Below are 23,329 nucleotides of genomic sequence, written 5' to 3'. Positions count from 1 at the left end.
CCGGCGAGTCACTGATGCAAGTGGGGAGCTTAGGCTGGTCCGTGTGGTCCGATCCAACAGATGAGCCTCTGTAGCTCTAACTCAATACTAGGCAGGTGGTCATAAAGGTATGCATGATCAGTGTGTAAGCAGTGAGTAACGAAACAATTAACAAAGAGTTGAATAATAGAATGAGTTATTAATGACAAGTAATACAATGAATATTCTGTGAAGGAGATTACCATATCTACATTACAAAAGCTCTCAGTGCACCACTTGCATACTGTCTTTTATTTTCCAAACAAATGTGGTATACATCTTTCCCCCAAAACATCAACATAAACGCATACTTATGCAAATGGTGTCCACCTAAAAATACTTCATGCTCTAAAAATTTGGTCATGAATGGTGTTTTCTTTTATGAAATACGCCTATATCAAAACTCAGCTCCATCTCGGTGTACAACTGACAGCTCACGACGTGTCACGGGTCGATGGTTTCCAAGATGCCTTACTGATGGCATATGTACAAGGTCGAAGGTCAATACAGCCAGCTGAAAATATACAGTAGTATTATGTTGATGTGGTGTGATGTGCGCATGGATGGTGCAGACCAGATGAAGTCTTCATATTAACCTCAACACAGTGGCAAAAAAGGCAAGTCAGCTTTTGTAAATGCTTATATAAGAGGAGCGGTCGGTCATTAAAATGCACTTAGGATCTCTAACAGCTTGGGAGATCTCACTGGTTTCGATAAGGTGAGAAGATATTGCCATTGGCTGCCGTTGACAGTGAACGTCATGGATGGTTATTTATTCCCAAAAGCTGAACAATCACGATGAATGAAAACACACGTTTACATGGTGGTGGTGGTGTATTATTAGATATGAACCTTAGAAGGCGACGTCAGACTTCTGTCCATAACAGACTGCTGCTCAATATGGGACACTAAACTGAACTTAATGGAAAGGGGGGGAAAAAATGTATCAAATACCAGTATGTCTCCCAGAAGTCTCCCCTCCCCCTGAATCTATAATCCCTTGGGCCAGTTTTCCTACAAAAAAGACAATTAAAAAAAGCAGCCACAGTTGTTAAGGAGCAAGGGCTCCATGACTAGAGAAAGATAGAGAGAGAAAGGAGGAGAGAGACAAAAAGAACATCCACCAGTCCATCCCAGAGCCTTAAATCTTGCTGGATTTATTTGTGCTCCTTCGTCGGGGCAAAGTACAGCTCCATGGGTTTGTTGACCTTCCAGTATTTCTCGCTCACCAGCTCAAGGGAGAAGGAGCCATTGAGGACCTGAGACAGAGAGACACATGACAGGCTTACAGTGGATCAGCTGACTGAACCTTAAAATATCCTGCAACCATCGAGTAAGAAAAAGACCCTGAAAGTGATGTGAAATCACTCACTGTGAACTGGTTGTTGGCTGTGGGAATGTAGATGGTGTACTGCTTCTCACTGGCAGCCTCCACGTTGATGGGACTGGCCTCTCCGTTCTTGCGCAGTTCCTCCAGTGCGAGTCTCACAGCCAGGTATTTTGAGAGGTGGTCGACTGTCGCGTTGCCCGAGGTCTTAATGTACCTAATTGCAAGGGGGAAAAAAAAGTCGATAAACCTACATAACATGAGCAAAAGTATGTGGACACTTTCATCTCATTTTAGATTGTTTCTCATTCAGCCACAAAGAAATTAGTGTTTCCATGAAGTGATATCTGACCTTGGAGTTCCAATTTACCCCATAAGGCATTCAATAGAGCTGCGGTCAGAAGCATTCTCAGGCTCTACATTCCAGGTGTGTGTGTGTGTGTGTGTGTGTGTGTGTAAATAGGTGAGATTCGAAATACAAGCTGAGACACTTACATCTCCTTTTTGTATCAAATTTCTCAAAACAAGGTGTTCTTTTTTCATCTTGCTACTCTCGGGGTCGAAATGACTCGACCGTGACCTCTGTATGACGGTCAAAATAATTCACCAGAATCATTATAGAGACTATGTTAGTGTACAACATTGTGTAATCTAAGAAATGGAAATAAATTAACTTTTTTTTTAGTTACCTGGTTTGGGCAGCATCCTCCTTCTCCATGAGAGTAGGATGAGGCCTGAAGACGAGCTCGATCTCGCTGGCTCCATCCAGAGCTGTGTCCCCACCTCCGTTCTCTGTAGTGTTGTCCATGTCAAGGCCCGAGTCGTCTGAGGTCTTGGTGCGTTTGATGCTAGGTCCTGCCTCCTGGTTACTGTGAACAGAGGCGTTACTGCAGTGCGAGCTGTCGCCATTGTCTTCTGCCCCGCTGCCGTTCTCAATCTGGTGTTTCTTCCCTCGCTGCAGTCTGGATGAATAAGGGCAGGTCCATAAAAAACATACAAAAAAAAAAAGAAAATGTCACAGAAGCACAAATACTTTTACCTTCAAAAACTAAAAAAAAAATAGCAAATATTATTTCCTGGAAATGCATTTTTATTTCGGATTCACCCAATTCCCTTCACAAATGTTAAGATGTAAATAAATGAAATATGAAAGATTATTGATATGTACAAACATATTTTAAATCTAAATTGCATGCGTATACACACCGATCAGGCCTAACATTATAAGCGGTGAAGGGAATAACACTGATTATCTCTTCATCATGGCACCTGTTAGTGGGTGGGATACATTAGGCAGCAATTGAACATTTTGTTCTCAAAGTTGGCGTGTTAGAAGCGGGAAAAATCTGCAGTGGTCAGTATCTATTAAAAGTGGTCCAAGGAAAAAACAGCGGTGAACCAGTGACAGGGTCAAGGCTCATTGGTAATGCTGAAAGGCCAGGACTGGCAGCAAAAGATGGTAACACAATATTAGACAGGTGGTCAATGTTATGCCTGATCGGTGTATATGGCACATGTGTAATAGTGTAGACTTATTCATTGAATGCAGACGACATCCCAGAACTTGCAAACACTTCCTCACATCACTAGGATACTAGGGCATTGGGTGTGAGATATGAACTCGTGTAGCCTTAATCTGAGTGAAATTGATGCCTTTGGGTCATTTTCTATTTCTTTACACAGTTTAACATTGCACAGCTTTGAAGGTGAGAAAGGGAAATTGCAAATTTGAAGAAATTGTAGAAGGTGAATTTAAAATAAATAGGCACATAGAGAAATCATGAAAAAGAGAATTCTCCAAGTATGGATTAGCTGGCACTAACTGTATATATATATATATATATATATATATATATATATATATATATATATATATATATATATATATATATATTTTTTTACCCCTGATGTATCAGCAATCCACGTCTGTCACTAAATCTGCAATCAAACGACACTAGGAATTTTGTGAATGTAGAGCAAGGCCCTCTGTTTGACCACAATGAACTGTGAAAACTCTACATGTTCATGCCTTCCAAATAAACTGCACCAAGGTAAAATCCCCCACCAGAACTGACCTCAAACATAGACATGTCAAAAGGATAGAAAATCCCAAGTCTATACAGTTTAACCAAAACTTCAAATAGTGTTTTCATGTTCTATATTTCTAATAGACATTTATAATAATTCAGTTTGTAGTGACCTGTTCAGAGCCTGGATCTTAAGGCCCTCCTCGATGCTATGGCTCAGAGCCTGCTGGTTGTTGTGTTTGCTGATGCGAGCCAGCACTCGCTCCTGGTGTGCCTCGTACTCATCTCTGCTCGGGTAGATCTTACTGATCAGGGCATCGAAGTTCGGATCCGGACGGAGGGAGCGCTTTGATACCAGCTTCTTCCTGCATGTCGGACACTCTTTATTCCTGCGTGAATGAGGATGCCAGGTTACTCATAACAAGACTTACACTGAATGACGCATAACTGTCTACTGTTACGTGTCAAAAAATAAAAAATTCATTCTGCTTCAGAAATCATACACAAGCAAAATTAGGTCTATTTAAGAACTACTGTGTTTTATTCCCCACCCACTCCTTTTATGTTTTATGTCATGTGTGGTTTGACCTGATAATATCTATGCTTTTTACAGTCACACACAAACTACTACGTTATCTATAACACCTTATACACACACAAATACATGCTCAATAAGTGCTTATAAAAAAAATAGAAGTAGGTTCAAAACTATCCCACACGCTGTCGACTTTACTCTCCACAAACTGCTATCTATAGCTATTTTTACACCATGTTTGACCTGACCTATTAATAGGTGCTGGAATTTTTTGGTCAGTACATTATTGAAAGCACAGGTTTCTATCAAGAAAAAAGGTGCTGTTTGTGTTTAACAGTGTGTTACTCACCCGGATCTGAGCGCTGTAATGATGCAGTCTGCGCAGAAGCGGTGCAGGCACTCCTTGGTGGTCATTGTGTTCTTCAGCATGTCCAGGCAAATGGGACACATCAGCTCACTGTGTAGGCTACGAGGGGACACTGCGATCTCCAGACCATCTGTGATGGCCTCCTGATTGAAGAGAAACAGCAACCATTGAGATTAACCCCAGAAATCTTTGTTAATGACTGTTTAAGGACTGCAGTAATACCTAGTGCCGGTGTACTTTCAGTCATATTAATCATTAGCCTTTTCCAATTTCAGTTCTAGTTTGTGTTTATCTTCTTGCACAATGATATTAAAGTCAAGAACATCTTTATTTTCTGTTTACAGATCCATAATCCAATATGATTACAGTCTTATTGGGTTTTTTGGAGGGTACATGTAAACATATTTATGATTGTATGTTTTGCAAAAAATAATTATTATTATATAAACATAATTATTTTAGTGTCCCATAGAAACTAAAGTCCTTTACTGTGTCAAATCCCAGGTTTTTTTATATGCAAACTATTTTTCTGGAATGTAAATCATGAAAGTAACAGAGGTACTACATAAGCATATAATATCATTTGTGGTATCTCTGTGAATAAGATGCGGATTTCTTATGTGAAAGTTACAAGTTCGAATCCCAGAACCACTTTTGATCCCTTGCTCACTCAACTGCTCAGTTTAATAACAACTTTAATAACATCTGCCAAATGCCACAAATGCCTTGTGCAATGACAATAATGTTGAATCTAATCTAATCAAATGTAAATGTACTTTGTCAATTGGGATAAATCATTTAAAGTTTTGGCACCCACACTCTTACCTGTGGAGTTCTCTGTAACTCATAGAGGCTGAGCTCCCAGGTCTTGCTGAGGGGTTGAACCCCGTTAGTCTGCACGGTCTGAGTCATCGTTCCGGGCTGATGCCGAGAAAAATCACCTCTCTGACAGGCGGAACAGAGGAAACACTCATTAGCACAATGATTCACGTCTAGAATGGTGACATTCATACTCGTACGTCTGGATCGTGGTCAACCATAATAAGCAGATCCACATGTATAATTCTTCCAATCCTGAAATCCATAATGACAGCCTTTTTCAAAACTTGTCAAATCCTTCCTCATAAATTTCAGATTAATGAGGAATCAGGTTGGTTTACAAGTTAGATCCAAGCTGCACCTATGATAATAGTAACATTACAACCAAAATTATATTTTTGCTGAACATTGGATCAACCAGCCCAGTGTTTTCCCCCAGTCAGCCCCCTCAACCCTCCTGTAAAGCACATCTGGGTGGTTTCCTACACCCGTACACCCACCTTAATCTAATGTAATGCTCGAAAGGGATTACTCAGGTGGGTTAAAACAGAAAAATGACAGTCTGCTCAGTATTATTAGGGGAAGCACACAGAAAAGGCAGAGTCTTCAGCTAATACCAGTCAGAGGGGGAAGCTTCTCAACTCTTTGTGTTAGCAAATACGCAGAAAGGTCTTAAAAAAACCACAACAAACCGGACACACATGTCCTATACGTGTGCATTTGACCGTGAACTAATTGTAAAAGTCCACAGACGTTGTAGACGTCGGTGAAAATGTGGATGTGTTGCCGCTTTGTATCGCGCTGTCAAGAAAAAAAATCGCAGTTACGGAACGACGACGGCGAACCAACCTGGCTAATGCAGCTAAGCATTGTAGCTTTAATTAGCATCATATACATGACCGTGCGGGAGAAATGAGCTCCGTAACAGTCGGGAAAATGGTCTAATACACTGACTGTTTATCATAAAGTCTTTCTGGGAACCAAAAAGCGCGTAAATGTGGCTTAAACCGAGCTTGTTTACACACTTACCCTTTTCTGTGTTGTGGATACTGCTCCCCTTCGCCAGCGCGTTCTGAAAATCTCAATATGGCGGATTTCATGACGGTCCCGCAAAGGATTATGGGAAATGTAGGAATGAGGGTTTAGGGTTTTGACAGACTTTCTGTTTTTTTTTTTATTATTATTTTGATTATTTTCGACATTGTACATAAATACCGAAGACATCCAAACTATGAATGAATACGTATGATATTGTGTAGTAAACAAAAAACGTGGTAAAAAAAAACAAGATATTTTATATGTTGGATTGTCTAAAGTAGCCACATTTAGCTTTGATGCTAGCTATGAAAACATTTTTTTGTCAGATTCACGAGGTAGTCACATGGAATGGATTTTAATACACAGATGAGCCTTGTCAAAAGTTAATTTGTGACATTTCCTGTCTTGTTAACATGCTTTAGACCACCAGCTGTCTTTTGCAAAGTAAATGTGCCACTATAACTAGTGTACAAATCCACATAATGGAAAAAAAACACTCTGTTAAGTAACAAGAAAGGACGGTCCATCATCACTTTAAGAAACGAAGATCGGTCAATCCGAAAAAACATCAAACGCTATGATGAAACAGGCTCTCAGGAAAACCATCACAGAAAAGGAAGATCAAGAGCTACCTCTGCTGCAGAGGATAATTTTATTCGAAGTTTATTAGAATAACCAGCCTTAGAGTTCAAGTAACCCACATATTTCAACATTTACTGTTCAGAGGAGAGTGCATTAGTCAGGCCTTCATGGTCGAATTGGAGAAGAACAACAAAAGCAGAACATGCTTGAGCCAAAAATATAAGGAATGGAGACTAGATTAGTGGAAAACTGTCCTTTGGTCTAAATAGTCCAGATTATATTTTATTTTGTTCCAACCACATGTGTTTGTTCTACTGCCGATTGGCATTAGTTCATTCTTAATAAAAAAAATGCACCAATTGTAAATAAGAAAGTAAAAAGAAAACTGGATAGATAGATAGATAGATAGATAGATAGATAGATAGATAGATAGATAGATAGATAGATAGATAGATAGATAGATAGATAGATGGATAGATAGATGGATAGATAGATAGATAGATAGATAGATAGATAGATAGATAGATAGATAGATAGATAGATAGATAGATAGAAAATGATTGATTAATTAAGGTAACTCTCCACCTCTTGCTGCCACTTTGACATTTTACCTCTTATATTTCTTCTAATAATGGTTATTTAGGTGACGAATGAATGAAACCCAGTGTAAGTAGACTCCGTGTTAGTGTGTGTGTGTGTGTGTGTGTGTGTGTGGATCTATTTTGTAAATGATGAGCAGGCGGCGCTACAGTTAGAGAAATGTGGAAAGTTTTACAGAGTCGGCACCGCAAATGACTCTCTCCGGAATCGACTCACCTAGACGAGTCGTTTGTGGAGCTCAGACTTCAGGCGTGAGCGCTGCTCATTGCTGTTTACGACGTTTGAGACTGAAGAGAGTTAACGGGAGTAAAGGAGTCAGAGAAATAACTCTTCGCCATGGGAGCTTCTTCCTCCAGTCTTTTAGACGAAACTAAATGTAACTACATCAGAGGTAGGCAGTGTGTTTTTTTGGGGGGATATCTGAAAGAAGTTGTAGTTGAGCATCATAAGGAGAAAAGCATGATCCACACTGGTGACACGTTTACTCTACTTTTAGGCGTTATATGGTTGTGTATCTGAGTTGTTCTGCTTTCTGTCTTAAACTTCTTATGACTTTTAATGATCTGAATGGTCTGGACAGGAAGATCAATCAGAAGGTTTTGATGTCGATACAGTACTGTCTGGGCTGAAGAACTACTAAAAGGATGTGTCTTTTATGTTGATGAAATTTAATGTTACTTTGTATGAATGTTTATGTAACATTTGGACATCCTGTACCACTGATCATGTGGCACAATGTAACCATAATACTTGTGTTTGTTTATTTAAGTTTTACTAACAACACAAACAAAGAGTAGCCATCATTTTAGATTTTAATTAAACACTGATTTTAATTGTGTATTTAAATGTTTGGGACAAAAATAGATTCATTCATTCATTCATTCATTCATCAGTAGCTGCTTTCTCCTGGTCAGGGTTGTTTTTAATTATCCAGGGAATACAGGGCAAGAGGCATGGAACCCTTCAATGGGATGCAGGACACCAGACACACAATTATTCACACATTCAATGACACCTAGAGGCAATTTAACATAACAGATCTACCTGCTGGTGTGCTTTATGGAAGTGGGAGGGAACTGGAGAACCACAGAACGTGCACAAAAGGATTGAAGCTGGATGCTGAAGCTACTGTGCCATCGCCTAAATCACAACTCAGATTCACAATATAAATATATTTTATTTTTTTAGACGAATTTCTTTGGATTTTTTTTGGGATTTTTTGAATTTGGATTAAACTTATTCATTCAAGTGCACAACCAAATTGGCCGATGACTGCATAAGTCAATAATTGGAGAAAAAATTACTTTTATATTGGTGGGTCATAGTTTTCAACACTCTAACCAAAATTAATCTTAGCCCCCTATTCTATGTTTCATATTCTCCCGAGGGTCTTTGAACTTCACTGGTCTACATATAACCAGTATAACCCAGTCTGACCATGCACCACACACTCTACACCACATCCATGTCACATGTATGGTGTGTCGTAAATTCTGTACTAAACTGCGTTCAAAATCGATTCAACAGGAATGTGAGAACACTGCCACATCTGTCCAACTCTTTAGACTTGGAAGCTTGGAGGGGTTTATGTCATGTGGGGTTCTGCATGATGAGAAGGACGTGTTTCCTTCCTGTGTTTGGGAGCAGCTGGTCCAGAGGATTGTTTGCTGATTTAGGGGAAGTTTTGAGAAAAAAAGAGGAAACCAGCTCTGTTCTGCACCCTTCTGGATTGTTCAGCTTGATCAATGGAGTGGAGCACTCGCTTCCTTCTGCACACTTGTAACAGCTTAGCATAGAGTTGGGCAACGACCCTGAGGTAAGAAAGGCACTGACCTCTTAGAGTAAGAAAATGAAATGAAGAGATGAGAAAGAGACATTAGATATAAGAGATGGGGGAGGGAGAAACTAGAAGAACAAAAATAATAGAAGAAACAGAGATAGAGAGGAACAGAAAAGAAAATGAGAGAAAGACAGACAAGGACCTCGGGATATATGTGGAAAGCGAATCAAATATAGACAGAAACATTGATGTAGAGAGAGAGAGAGAGAGAGAGAGACGGAGAACATGTGACCCTGGAGATCACTGGTGTAAAGGGTATAGAAGAAGTTGCTTACTGAGAAGAAGTCTAAAATGTAAAACCTACACAGTTTCTCTCAAGTTTATTCATGATATATAGTTTCATACTGAATCTAAAAGTCTATGGAGTTAATAAATAAAAGACTTTTAAATTCACCTGTACAACGTTATATCTGAACATACTCAGTTTTTTAGTATCATATGCCCTATTTATTTGTGGCACAGCCTGCTGGGAGTGCTCACACACACACACACACACACACACACACACACACACACACACACTATTGATAACGGGATATGTAAAATAATTACTTTTAGTGAATTTGAGCTTTTTATATTCAAATTAATAAGCTATATACATTTTAATGAACATGAACAATAAAATTGAATTGAATATCTCTGGCATGACTGCGAAGAGTATGGAAAATTAGGGAAAATTATTTGGCAACAATAACCCTGAATGAATGTTCACACTCCAACATTCATTTGGATCCTTTTATTCATCTAAATGCACATGCAGTCAGGAATGACCACTTATTTCCAATTATATTTGTCTTGTAAAGTAAGAATGTGATGTAGTGTGCATGATGCTATACTGGATGCTTGACCTGTTTGCTATATTAGATTTGTTAAACTAATGAAATATAAATTATTTTGCTAGGAATAAAAATATTTACTACTATTTTTAATAACAGTCAGAATGAAAGCACGTTGATGCACTTTGACTCTGCATTGTTTTGTTAGAAGCAGTTTGATCTTACGGGTGCTTCAGTGCGATGAGCGACTCAGAACAGGAAATTACTTCATGCTTTAAACCTGTGCACAAGTACCTCGCCGACTCCTTGCAGAAAAGAATTTCAGATTTATAGATTCTAAAGCCATGGGTCAAACCGAGATCTTAAGTGACACCAATCACATTCTTTAAGATGGCTGCTGTTACTGATTTTTAGCTCTGCAAAGTCCTTTTTGTCTTTTTTTAGTCACATACACGGTCAGCTATAAAGAAAGTCTGTTTGAGATACTAAACCACTCAACAAAGCAGTTTAAGTGGTAAGTATAACTCGGCTTATTTGCTGGTCATGTTAGTTTCACAGATCCACAAAAGCGAATATGTCAAACATCAAACGTCTCTTGAATGATTGACTACATATGTGCTCGGCGGATATTTTCGTTGTCATCAGTATACCGTTCCATTCAAGACCCCTGGCTCATTGTTGGAAACTGAGTTTTTTGCTGCTAACAAGAATTGAGTTTTGTAGAAAGAAGCTTGGAGTGAGATGGAGGAGCATATGGTAGAAATCACTGTGAGAGCAGCTTATGAAAGTAGAATAAATTGAGATATTCATAAAGCAGATGTAGAGAACAACTCTGGCAATGATGTCATGATTTATTGATTGTGCTTGATTTAAAATGCAGATTTTCTACATGCTCTCTCATGTACTTAAAACTGTCCTGTTTGGGAAATAAATGTTGCCGATCCCATTTGATATTGTTAAAATATCGAATGGTCCTTGCAGGATTGCTAATTTGTTTCAATCTAAAGTTTAAAATCCAGATTAAATCCCGTTTGCTCACTTTCTGGGATCTTGAAACTTTGATGTAGTGACATTCTCTTTAAAGGTGCTTTTATAGTGAATCACATAGCATGTCTTTTCATCTGAACTCCAGCTGTTCAAGGACTTTCATTCTGCTTGTACCCTCTCAAGCAGGGTTCTGGTTTAAGTAAAATTCAAAACGTGAGTACTGGGAAAGAAATGCATGACTCAGAACATTGTCTGATGTGCTTCCCTTCTGTTACAGATTCAACAGTGGGCTTACTAGAGACCAAATCAGATAGATAAAGAAATGCAGAAAGAAAGAAAGAGAGAGAAAGACAAAGAACCTATGAATTGACTCTGCGCAAACAGACTCCAGTTGTCATTTTCAGAAACCAATTCCAGTTTCAGAACAGGAAGATTTAGAACGATGTCACTAAGCCTAAAGTCTCTGTGGCCTGAACAGACCCATATTATCATCCTGCAATTCAGCCACGTCCCCTTTTACAGCTGCCAATGTTATCCACCTTCCAACATTTATTTTCATGAATTTCAGTGTGCGCATTTTAAGGTCACTTCAGGATAGGCCCTCATTTCTGGCTTGTATTAGGGGCTGGAGACATTACTCACACACACACACACACACACACACACACACACACACACACACTGACAGGCCGTTCTGATTCCAGACTCACTCCCACCACTGCCTCCTCCCTGTGAGAGATGCACATGTGTGACATGTTTGTGTTTCCACAACTGGCACATTCTCTGTATGCCCTGCTGTATGGTTGAGAGGTTAAAATTTTCCACTATTTGTAGTTAATATTCTCAGCGGTGGTTTGTTATGTATCCATGCAGGCGTAATGAAATATTAGATCAAAACTTCCATTACATATCTGGCAGCCCAGGCTTTTAAAGATGAGTAGATCAAAGCAGAAAAAAATCTTCACAACATTTCTGTCTTTTCTGACACATATGACTAGAGGAACGCATGCCATTTTGATAAACAAGAATCATACTAGCTGAATGGTGGAACCCCAACACCATTGAATGCATTTTCATTTAATTGTCTTTTTCAAACTCTTTTATTATTTTTTTTTGGAAAATATAAAAACAGTAATCTCTGCGCCAGCATTGCCCTACATACACATTTAGAGTCCCTCTGCTCAAATCTCATTCAATCTCCACCAGCTGCTCATTTTCCATGTTGGCCAGCTGAAAGCAGATCTGATGTGGTCGATCTGGAGCTCTCTTTTTCTCACATCTTCCTGGTGGAACGAGCCAATAAACTGCAGCTAAACCTCCAAGTCCTGCTATCAACACTTTATTTGATAAATATTAAACTCGACACTGAATAAAAGTAGATTTACGACCAGCAACCGTTATTTCCTCCATGTATTTGTGTAATGTATCTGTGAATAAGATGTAACGTCTGTCAGTCTGACCACTTTACACAAAGTTGTGTCAATCAGGGTATTGGCACAATGTCAAGCAAAATTGATGCAGCACGAAAGGAATGACATACTGTTCAGAAATGCACTTGGAAAATATTAGTTTTAAATGTACTATTCAGGCGCACATTGATTTTCACAGTGTCATTGTTGATTTATAAACTATTTGTCATTTTTATGGGATTTATGAGATTTTCCTGGGCTAGAATCAAATATGTTGTGAGGTATTTTTTATTTTATTTAGTAACTACAGTGAATTAAGAGCTCACTAAACCAGTTACTTTTTCAATATATACTATTTGCCTTGACTTAATTCCTTAATTGTTTACTTTTGTTTGCTATACAAATAACAACAGTTCATTGTTTGGTTGATGCACATCCAGACATTGTATTTAATGCATCTCTTTTTTATGTAGTGTAGATTTTTCTTACTGCTAGACTTCAGGAGTTGCAGTGCACAGCATCTTGACATTATTTCTTCCTCTGCCATACAATGATTTTAAACTCCTTTTAACTCCTGCTGTGCCCTGACCTGCTTTCACTTTCTTCACTTTCTCTGCTCTCCATTACTCCCTGATCTCCCATGTAATCTTTATCACTGCACTCACCCTCACTACAAGACTCTAATATAATGACTTCTACCAACAGTCTTGCTCCCTCTTCAGCATTCTTTTTTTTTTCCATCAGTATGTTTAGATGTATGAGCATTTTGCCATTTACCGTATGTGAGCAAGTACCACCTACAATTTATCTGTGCTTTTCTGGGTTTTCCCTACGTGCACATTAGTTACCACTATGTTGACCTTTTACCACCACATTTTAGCTTTATTAAATAAATGAAAATTACCCCGTTTTTGCAAAAGAGTCCAGTTTTGGCTGCTTCTTTTTAAAACTGTCCTAAAACCATTAAACTTTTTCTTCAACCATTAATGCAAAACCAGGTATAAGAAAAACATATGTAATTTCTTATAGGCACCATTATGCCTAAAAATTGTTACAGTCAAAACCCCATTCAACACACAGTTTCATAAGTGCATATAAAACTATGGTAATTACAAACAGTGGCTTTAAGTAGTACAAGTAAAAAAGGCTTATTAAATAATTGACTGTTAAAAAAATGACATAAAATAAATGTATGAAATAGGACGTCAAATGTCATAAAACCACCAAGGCAAAATTATTATAAACTTGTCTTTTAGTACGTACACACACAAACACAAACACACACTCATATATATATATATATATATATATATATATATTAAATAAAATGCCTGCTTGGTTAAATAATATATAACAATGATATTTTATAAAAAATAAAATAAATCAAATTCATGCAATACACTTTTTATTATATTGATTAAATTGAGTAATCAATTACATTGCCACAAATTAAATTGATTGACAGGTGTGTGTGTGTGTTTTCTCACATTTGATATTTAATTTTTTTAAAGATATGTTCTACTTAACAAATGTCTTCATTTCTTCCATCATTTATTCATTCACTCCCTGAAATTCTTGAAGCTGGACATAAACCGCTAAAGAATCCATAGCCACTTCCTGGTTAGCGGCTAACATTAGCGTTATGGATTCTTTGGAGTTTTCATGCATGCGCAAAACAAATCATATTTCCGGTACGGAGTGAGTAGCCACAGTGATAGTCCTGGCACTGTTGTGTGTGATTTTAAGTTGAATAATTATTTAAAAAATGCACTGAAAGTGCGAGACAGAGACTAAACAAACTTGCAGTCCGCCACTTAATACGTTCCTAAAGGGACCTCAGTTTTTAACTATGTTCTGCACATAAAAAGATTGCATTCAGTGCTCGTCTACCAAACGAAAGCCCTGTACCAAAGATTCCGGTACGAATGTGTACCATTACACCCCAATATATATATCTTGATCTTGTGTGAGATCAAGCAGCTTGATCTGACAGCGGCCCCTAATGAGAAACACGCTACAGGAAATTACTTAATGCTTTACCCTGTGCACAAGTACAGCTAGAACTCCCTGCTGAAAAGGTGTTAACAAAAACTGGTGATTTAAAAAGTTGTGGTTGGTTTGTCCACTTTATGCTTCTGGACCTGATGGTGACTTGCGTGTTAGAAAGACACTCCCTTGTTGGCCTTGTTGCAGTGAAACATACACAACTAAACATGCAACAACAATATTACAAAGACTTATAAAAAAATATTGTGCTCTATAATGTTACTACTAAAAAACCTTTGGAAAAAGAAGCATTTTATAACTTACAAGATAGAAGAAAACATACCGGTATATGAAAAAGGTGTTCAGGTTACAGGTGCAGTTTTGGGATCTGCAGTTGTTTTTAGACCTATAATAATCAATACATTTTATAAAAAAGCAATAGAATAACTTTTATTTACAATATTGCAATGCAGTGCATCTTATTCATTTCTTTATTTCTGACTTATGTATAAAGGTTTCTGGTCCTGGTTCTACTAAAATGGAGCTCCTCAGCTCTGATCTGATCTGACAACATGTCTACATTCTGTAGATTCAATAGATGAGATAGGGGAAAGAAAAAGACTTTACAATACTTTCAGTTTGTCCTGCAATAAATACATTATCATATATCATATTGTTTAGTCTTGATTTAGTTTTTGCGTACACACTAAGACACAAACATATACACGGAGCAGGATGCAAAGGATCAGTACAGTTAACACATACAAAAGCATAACCCCAGACACTACCCCTACCCCCCCCCTCGCTGCAGGATTTCCAGATATACAAAGCACCGTGTGTTTGTGTGGTGCAGGATACAGGGCAGTTTGAAACCACTCCAGATGTGAGAATACAGGCCTAGTACTCAGCTGTGTTTGTTTACATTTACTATGTGAAAGATGCTTGCAGGAACTGTGTGCATCTGCTGAAGGCATCAAAAGAATAAATTTCGCATGTCGTTCACAAGAAGAGCCAGATCTATTGTTGTTGTTGTTGTTGTTGTTGTTACAGGCAATTGATTAAGTCTTTTGACAAAAAATTATAATAGGAACATTATAGCCATAATAAATCATAATTCTTTGGATACTCAAGTACATTTAAAGCCAAATACTTTTGTACTTCTACTCAAGTGAAATTTTAAAGGGAGTAATATTTGACCTATTGTACAGTATCTCTACTTTAACTCAAGTACATGGTTTGTGTACTTCGACACCACTGTGGGTGTGTAGGTTTTATATATACATTATTTGTGAACATCTTCAGTATCAAGACCTGATGTGCTTTGATATAATTTTACAGCCAAAAATCAGATTTTTATGGTTTTGGAGGCAACTACATTCACACATACCCAATATTATCTCATTGGATGGAACCCTGAAGCTAAATCTTACCACATCCTAAAGCATATAAACTATATTTTCGAGACATCCTTCACTTTTCTCCGGGTAGGTTTTTCCTCTAGATTGCGGACAAGGATTTGCTCATTCAACCACAAGAGCATTAGTGAGATTGCACACTAATTTCAGGCAAAAATGTTTGGTGTGCCCTCAGCATTCCATTCGATCCCAAAGGTGTTTATTGGTGTTGAGGTCGGAGCTGGCTACAGCTGTTGTTGTGCGCAAGGCATTGTCATGCTGGAGTTTTTATAATTCCAGTGAATAGAAATTATAATGCTACAGCACACAAAGACCTTAAAAGATTGACTCCTATTGTAAAATACCGATTTATTATAATCAGTTAATTCAGGTTATAATTTGTACTTTTAGAACAACTGCAGTAGCTTTTGTCCATGCAGCATTATCCTGTCTTCCCCAGCATGTTCCACTGTTATCTTCATCAACATCCTGCAATTATATGTGAATGCTGGCACAATTATATTCAATTACACCTACACCCATAAGGCCATCTGCCAAACTGAGAAATAATCATTTTATAAAGTTAAGTTTGAAACTACTCCATAGTATGTGAATAGCATAAATACTTTTATATTTTGTGTATTATTAGCACCAATTGATGGGGGGAAAAAAACCCAACTTTTATAGTGTTCTGCAACGCAATTTAGAAAATATGATTAATCATGAAGAAGCTACTATTTTCACTTCTGGTAGATGCTAAACTGCATTTCTTTGCTGTCTAACTGTACTATACAATGACAAAGTTCTGTCTGTCTGTCTATCTATTTTAGAAGCTATTTAGCTCATTTATAGACTGAGTGAACCAAGCCAGTGCGCTCTTAGTGCCGGTCCCAAGCCCGGATAAATGGTGAGGGTTGTGTTAGTAAGGGCATCCAGCATAAAAACGTGTTAAATCGAACATGCGGATCACGAATACGGATGATCTGCTGTGGCAACCTCTAATGGGAGAAGCCCATTAGTTATTATATATTACTGTAAAAAAATATACTACCCCGAAACATAGTAGGCTGAGGACATTTCAAGATCGACAACATCTACATCTTCAAGTATAGCATGTGTTACTACATACTACTAAGAGGAATCGTATGTAGATACAGCGTGTGAGAAAGACTAGGTGGAGTTTAGTGTGATTGTGGTATTTTAAGGAACGTTGAAGCTTTGACCAACGTTGAAACCCATTAACCATGGTGAAAATAGATCAACATGTCAATATAACCTTAATAATAAATAAGGAATAAAGATGTCATGGATAGCATTGAAGAGCCCAGTTTAATAATAGACATCCATATGCATTTGTCCCTTATTTATTGCATGGGTACAAAAAGGAAAGTTGTGTTTTTTCTCAGCTGAAAACAACATCGAGAATGGAATTGAAATAAACCACAATATGCATAGAATAGGGAAAATAATAGAATAGAAATATAAGAGGTATAAAAGATAACTGGCAGCAACAGTGTTACTATATTTTGAGTAAAAAGAAAGTGAAAATGTGTGTGGTTACTTCATAAATATTGAAAAATATGGGTTAATACAGGTATATTATACAGGTAGCATATGGGTTGTAGGTGTTGTGTAAACAAGTACAAGTCAAGTCAGTGTTTTCCTTGCTGAGGGCACAAATGGCCAGTGGAAAGAAACCTCTCCTTATTTTTGTGTTGGCCATCAGGGAGCGGAAGTGCTTCCCTAATCTCAACAGAGAGGAGTCCTTTGTTGTTAAATAGCTGTGGTCCTTTACTATCTTTCTGGCTTTGGGTCAGCACCTCTTTCTGTATATAGACTGCTAGATAAAAAGGCTCAGTGTGGATGGTACTACTAATATCATCTCCCTCTAAAGAGCTCATCTACCCTGTGTGGTGATTCTTCCACAACCAGCCTGAGTTGCTTACTGTCAGGATGCTCTTGATGTTATTCTACATGTTTGCATAAATTGCAACACATGTGACCACATTACTGCACAATCACTTCCTGAGGTGTTGGGTGTTGATGTTGTAATGGGCAAATTAGTGGGAAAATTAATTTATCAGAATTATCATTGAGAATGGAGTTGCTCTGAACATTGAAGTGACCTGACTATTATTAAAACAGCACTGTGTGCATGTGCCTGTGTAAGTTTTTACACGTGTGTGTGGCTGTGTCCACGTGGCAGTGTGATTTAGTTCTTTGCAAAGTAAAAATTTGCTAGCTCAGCTCTCTTGCAAGTGAATTAAAACTCAACAGTGTCTTACTCAGTGTGTGTGTGTGCTGTGCTTCTGCTTTTTCTTTTTGCTTAAAGAGGAAAACCACACAATCTGCCAGTCAGGAATCTCACAGGAAACCGTTATCTCATCCCTCTGCCTTTTAATTCATTTCTCAGCACAACATGAAGAGCAGGCTGATGAAATAACTGGAATCTGACACGGGTTTAATTAAATCATTATATAAAGACTGCTTCATGTGTCACATCTTTTTAGCAAGAATCTATCATTTTTTTCTGGAGCTGGTTTTCATATATCCATGTCCATGGGCTATTAAAGTGACGGTCATGCTGTATGGAGGAAAGTTATTATTTCTCCGAGGCTGTTTTTTTCTGCAAATAAGCAGCGAAATCCAAAATGGAGAGAGACATTGGACTCGAGTGAAAATAGGAGGAAATGCAGACTCCACATCACCGTGCCATGTTATTTTGGCAGAGTAGTGAAGCGTTAAGTCTCAGCCCAAATTTCTCCGCAATGTATCATAAAGCTGGCTTTGAATGTAGATCTGTTTTTCCTCTTACAAATGCAGCATCTAAAAAAAAAAGAAATAAATTCCAAACCAAACTATAAGGATTTAATGGGTTTTTAAGACACGATATCATACATAAAGGTAAATACCAGTTAAATGCTACAGCTATGATATACAATAAATGTAATGAGTCTATAAAATATTGAGTGTAACAGTGTGCTTGGTATGTCATTTAGGACTGTTTTTGGATTTCTCTCATACAGCTGTGCATGAACTTCTAAAGGACAGCTGAGTGCAAAAGTTTCTACACCTCTATAACAAAATAAAGACATTTGATTTAGAGAAATGTCCAGGGTACATGGTTTTTACAATAATACTTTGGTTAAAAAGGCTAATCCGATAATGCACTTCAGTATTATCAGCAAAAGTTTCATTTTGTGAAAATGTTCACGTGCCATACATAAACGTCTTCATTTTTGAAAAGGCATGTTTAAGCAGTCACGTCGAGGTATGAGCTATGTACATTCAGTGTTTTATATATTAAACCTGTTCGTGTGTGTTTGTGTGTGTGCAGGACGGACCGAGGCTGAGCTAAATAACTTCAGCCCTCACTTTAAGAGGCAGCACAGTGTGGCATTTTTTTCCCAGCTGCAGGATGAAGTGGAACAGCAGCAGACACATCTATACACACAGCTTCTCAAGCAGAAGGTACATTACCCAGCACATACTTATTAAACTGAGTTAGTTGCAATTGCAGTGAACATCCTGGAACCAGGTCATTGTCATGCTGAGAAAGGTTGTAATGTTACAAAAACATTCTCGACAGTGTGTTCTCCGTCTGTTTGGGAATGCAAGCATCAGAGTGTAATGGTCACATATCCACAAACAATTGGCCTTTTTACTGTGTATTTTTTGGCAGGTTTGGTTCCTGAATTCAAATCAAGTTTAATAGCCAGCTATAAAGTATTAGAGGAAGAAAAAAAAACAGTACAGTTGTACATTAGCATTAAAACCTGTTTCTAAATCACTGAGCTCTCTCTCTCTCTCTCTCTCTCTCTCTCTCTCTCTCTCTCTCTCTCTCTCTGTGTGTGTGTGTGTGTGTGTGTGTGTGTGTGTGTGTGTGTGTGTGTGTGTGTGTGTAGGAGCCACCACAGGCCTCTGATTTGGTCTATAAGGATAGCGTATTACACTTTGATGACAGTAAGAAATGGAAGGAGAGATGTGTGACAGTGCGGGCAGACTACAGCGTGGAGCTTCATGACAGCCAGGAGGTACATCACAATTCAACACACTAATGCAGCATATTACTAGGAAATCACCAAGATGGCCAACCAGTTTTTATGTTTGTCCAGCTATTGTAAAATAAGTCTTCATTTACCTCATGTTACAGCTGGATTTGCAGACACACAGTAAAAGAAAGGAAGGTGCTTTATGCTTGTCACATGAACTTTACAGCACAGTGAAAATCTTTCTTCGCATTTCCCAGCTATGTTAGTAATCTGGGGTCAGGGTCAGGGTCAGCCATGATAGAGTGCCCCTGAAGCACTGGGGGCCTCAAGGGTGGCAGCTTGGCGCGATACCTGGGGTTAAACCCCTGAACTTCTGATCAGTAACCCAGAGCCTTAGCCACTAAACTACCACCTCCAACCCACAGATGGAAATAAAGCAGCTACACAAGTAACTTTAATGTACTCCTACAACCCTTGTTGTAGCATGAAACACTGTATAGTCTACAGACTTAAGTATTACTGTTCAATTCTTGTAATTTTGACTCTTCATAATTACGTGTTAGGATCCTTTTACTCTGTTATGCTGTTTTGCACATCCAGGAAAAAATGTTCGGAGTATTTTTTTTTTTTATTATTATTATTGGTGTGATTGTTCATAACACAATGTCATGTTTTTACAATATCCAGACTTTTGCTAAAGGAACTCCTGCACGTCAAATACTCCAGCTAACAGGTGGCACGGTGCTGACCTCGGAGGAGAAATATTCTGCTCTAGTAGACAAGGCCTTCCCTGATCTGAACAGTAAGTTTCTCTGTGCTCGTATATATATCTAAAACCTTATCAGGACTCGACTGTTTGTCTTCAGGCAGGCATTGTTTGACCATCACTAAATAAAACAAGAAGAAATGTAGACGAGAATCTTTCAGATTACATGTGCTTGTAGATGTTTTTTTTTTTTTTTGTCTGTTTTAACATCAGTTGAGGCATGGTGCCTTTTACAGCACTTTGCAAAAGAAAAGAACTTTAGCACGGCCTGGCACCATTCTTTGTTAAAAAGTTATCTTTAAAGTTTGCCTGTTGTTAAAACGTAATCAAATATTTGACAGTTTTAGTCAGTGTATACATGCTTGCATTAATACTGCATGACACAAAGTGGATATGTGACTATAGTCTGAACAAACCAAATCAGGTTTGGTGACTTGGAACAGGGATTAAAATTTTATATTTGTTTGGCTTATTAGGTTAAGAAAAAACAATAAAACAAAGTGATGAATAGAGAGAGAGAGAGAGAGAGAGAGAGAGAGTAGGAAGTAGCCTTCTCCCTAAGCTGCTTTTAATCACTAAAGTAGGATTAAAATGATATATTTCCCATTTTTGTTTCAGTAGAACAGAAAACAAATGCAAGCCATGAGAAACATTTTTTATTTATTTATACACTTTCTGCTTTTCTCCCATCACCCCATTTCAGGCTCTAAAGAGGAGGCTGCTTCACCCATGATGACCGTTCCAGGTCCATTTTCCGTCTTTTTGAGACTCCCATATAGGAGAGATGCCTACTTCAGCTTCCAGGAGGAAGACAAACAGATTCGCTTCATCTCCATTCTCTCTGACTGCATCCGCCATCAAAACCACGGTGAGTGCTGTGAGAGGAGGTACACTATATGGCCAAAAGGTTTGGGTTGCATGACTTTTCCAGCTATATGTGGTTCTTCAACTGTTACCACAGAGTTGGAGACAAACAAATGTGTAGGATGTTCTAGCATTACATATTTCTTTCACTCAAACCAGGAGACCCAAACCTACAAAGAGCTTACGTGGCCTGCCATAGAGCTCTGATTTTAACCCTATTGAACCGTATGGCACCCCAGACCTCCTTACTTTACACCAGTACCTGTCTTTACTAACATGCTTGTGGCTGAATGAACACAAATCCCCACAGCAAGAACTTCCCAGAAGACTGGAGGTTATTATGACAGCAACTAAAGACTAAATGTGGAATGGGATGTTCAAAAAGCACATATGAATTGTCAGCTGTCCACAATTTTTTTTTCTATATAGTGTATGTAGCTGAGACAGGCCACTGATTACAATATGTAAGGTGAACCACCTTACTCTCAACATAGAGGTAGTGTTATGTGTGTGGTTTCCTATCAGTACAGAGACGCAATCTTCTTGTAGGTTAAGATGTTACAGAAAAAACACATAGGCAGATAAAGGACATATTTCTCCATTAATTTCCCAGGCATTACTTACAGCACTGACAGAAGGACACAGACAGACATGCACATTCTTAGAAAAAATGTTCCCTCGAGCACCAAACAACAACGGGTTCCTTTTTTCAGAAAAAAGTTCAGAGTAGTTCCTATCAGATCAGTAGAACAGAGAAACACCCAAACAATGTTTATTTTTATTTTTATTTTTTTATAAATATACAGATAGATAGAGAAGGAGTAAACAAGAGCAAGAAAGAAAGTGAAGATGCCCTGCCTTTCTGAGTCTGTAAGATTGCCGCTGTTGTTGTTTTTTTTTTTTTTGTTCGTGGCCTTGGTAACACTAATAATATCCCGCTTACAGAAGCTGCTCTTCCTGTGCAGAAGGAAGGATGGTCTTGATGACTCGTTCTCTGTGGTTAGCGGTTAGCTCTCCTCTGCAGAGCATGGTTACACTTGCAGTAGTTTCAGGCACATTATAATTATGCATGCTAATAGGGGCTGTGCTGCGCTAACGCATTTTAATGCATGTGCGAGTCATATTCCTTAAATACCACATGGTCCGTGTGTCATGCAAAAAACATGCCAATATTGTAGGTACAGGATACAAAGAATTAAATGTAATGCATGAAAATGATTAACTGGCTGATCTTTATGTCTGGTTTAACATCGTATCAATGATGCATTTATAACGTCTTATCAATGTATCTTTTGTAGAAATTTCTACATTTCTATACTTCATTGAAAATGGCATGGCCTGGTCAAGTTAGCACTGATTGTGTAACGGCATGACATGATGAGCACAGCATGTTTGTAAGAGCTGTTTCTTAATCCAGTTTCCAATTAAAGCACTTTTTTATAAGTTTCATCTCTTTATCCTTCCCTTTCCCATAGTTTTGGTGCCAACCACAAAGGAGAAGTTTCTGACAAGCTCCTTATACAATGCAGTTATATTCTACTAAATTGCTGCAACAGAATCGATTAATGTTACCAGAGCTCTGACTATCAGCTGATACCTGATACTGACCTGAAACTGACATTTTGCAAAAGGTTTGCACAAAAAATTGCACTCTATCACCGGACACCGGACCATCACACCCATATGCAGTCTTTTTCCTAACTGTTGCCACAAAGCCGAAAGACACAGTTGTACTGAATGTATTTGCAGGTTGCAGGATTACGAGGCTCAACCCGGTTCCCAAATCTGAGTTCTATGATGTGTTGTTAAACCCTTTAACACTTTTGGGAGAAACAGGAATGCTGACTGTATGCCAGGCCTTCTTATACAAAATCAGTGAATGACTTCATGCAAAAATCCCCTCAGCCACGCTCCAAAATCTAGTGGAAATTCTTCCCAGAAGAGTGGAGGATTTTATAACAGGAAAAGGGGGTTCAATCTGAAATAAGATATAAAAAAAAAA

The 23,329-nt window shown here is 38.2% G+C and overlaps 2 protein-coding genes across 2 annotated transcripts in view; one reads left to right on the top strand and one right to left on the bottom strand.

Moving 5' to 3' along the window:
* Positions 1 to 241: 241 nt before the first annotated feature.
* On the bottom strand, positions 242 to 6,187 carry rnf2 (ring finger protein 2). The gene is made up of 7 exons (XM_046862594.1): positions 6,123 to 6,187; positions 5,100 to 5,219; positions 4,257 to 4,417; positions 3,546 to 3,761; positions 2,035 to 2,307; positions 1,391 to 1,562; positions 242 to 1,277 (listed from the first exon to the last, which is right to left on the bottom strand). The coding sequence occupies exons 2-7, from the start codon at positions 5,184 to 5,186 to the stop codon at positions 1,176 to 1,178; spliced, it is 1,011 nt and encodes a 336-aa protein (XP_046718550.1). The 5' UTR covers positions 5,187 to 5,219; positions 6,123 to 6,187; the 3' UTR covers positions 242 to 1,175.
* Positions 6,188 to 7,544: 1,357 nt separating this feature from the next.
* The window catches only part of niban1b (niban apoptosis regulator 1b), a 25,074-nt gene continuing 9,289 nt past the window's right edge, over positions 7,545 to 23,329 (top strand). Inside the window, exons 1-5 of the mRNA XM_046863189.1 lie at positions 7,545 to 7,704; positions 19,043 to 19,176; positions 19,611 to 19,739; positions 20,385 to 20,499; positions 21,167 to 21,331. Coding sequence (XP_046719145.1) covers positions 7,650 to 7,704; positions 19,043 to 19,176; positions 19,611 to 19,739; positions 20,385 to 20,499; positions 21,167 to 21,331 — 598 coding nt within the window. The 5' untranslated portion in view covers positions 7,545 to 7,649. The remainder of the gene's footprint in view (positions 7,705 to 19,042; positions 19,177 to 19,610; positions 19,740 to 20,384; positions 20,500 to 21,166; positions 21,332 to 23,329) is intronic.

This window comes from Silurus meridionalis, chromosome 12 (assembly GCF_014805685.1).
Source record: "Silurus meridionalis isolate SWU-2019-XX chromosome 12, ASM1480568v1, whole genome shotgun sequence".
In the NCBI taxonomy this organism is placed as follows: Eukaryota; Metazoa; Chordata; class Actinopteri; order Siluriformes; family Siluridae; genus Silurus; species Silurus meridionalis.
The sequence above is the reverse complement of the archived record's forward strand: the minus strand, read 5'-3'. Positions and strand labels throughout refer to the sequence as shown.

What these genes read in the sequence shown, in the direction of transcription:
- rnf2 (XM_046862594.1), bottom strand. Translation starts at nt 5,186, where the DNA reads ATGACTCAGACCGTGCAGACTAACGGGGTTCAACCCCTCAGCAAGACC. An exon ending in AGTTACAGAGAACTCCACAG is followed by an intron (nt 4,418 to 5,099) that starts GTAAGAGTGTGG and finishes CTCTTCAATCAG; the next exon opens with GAGGCCATCACAGATGGTCT. An exon ending in ATTACAGCGCTCAGATCCGG is followed by an intron (nt 3,762 to 4,256) that starts GTGAGTAACACA and finishes TCATTCACGCAG; the next exon opens with GAATAAAGAGTGTCCGACAT.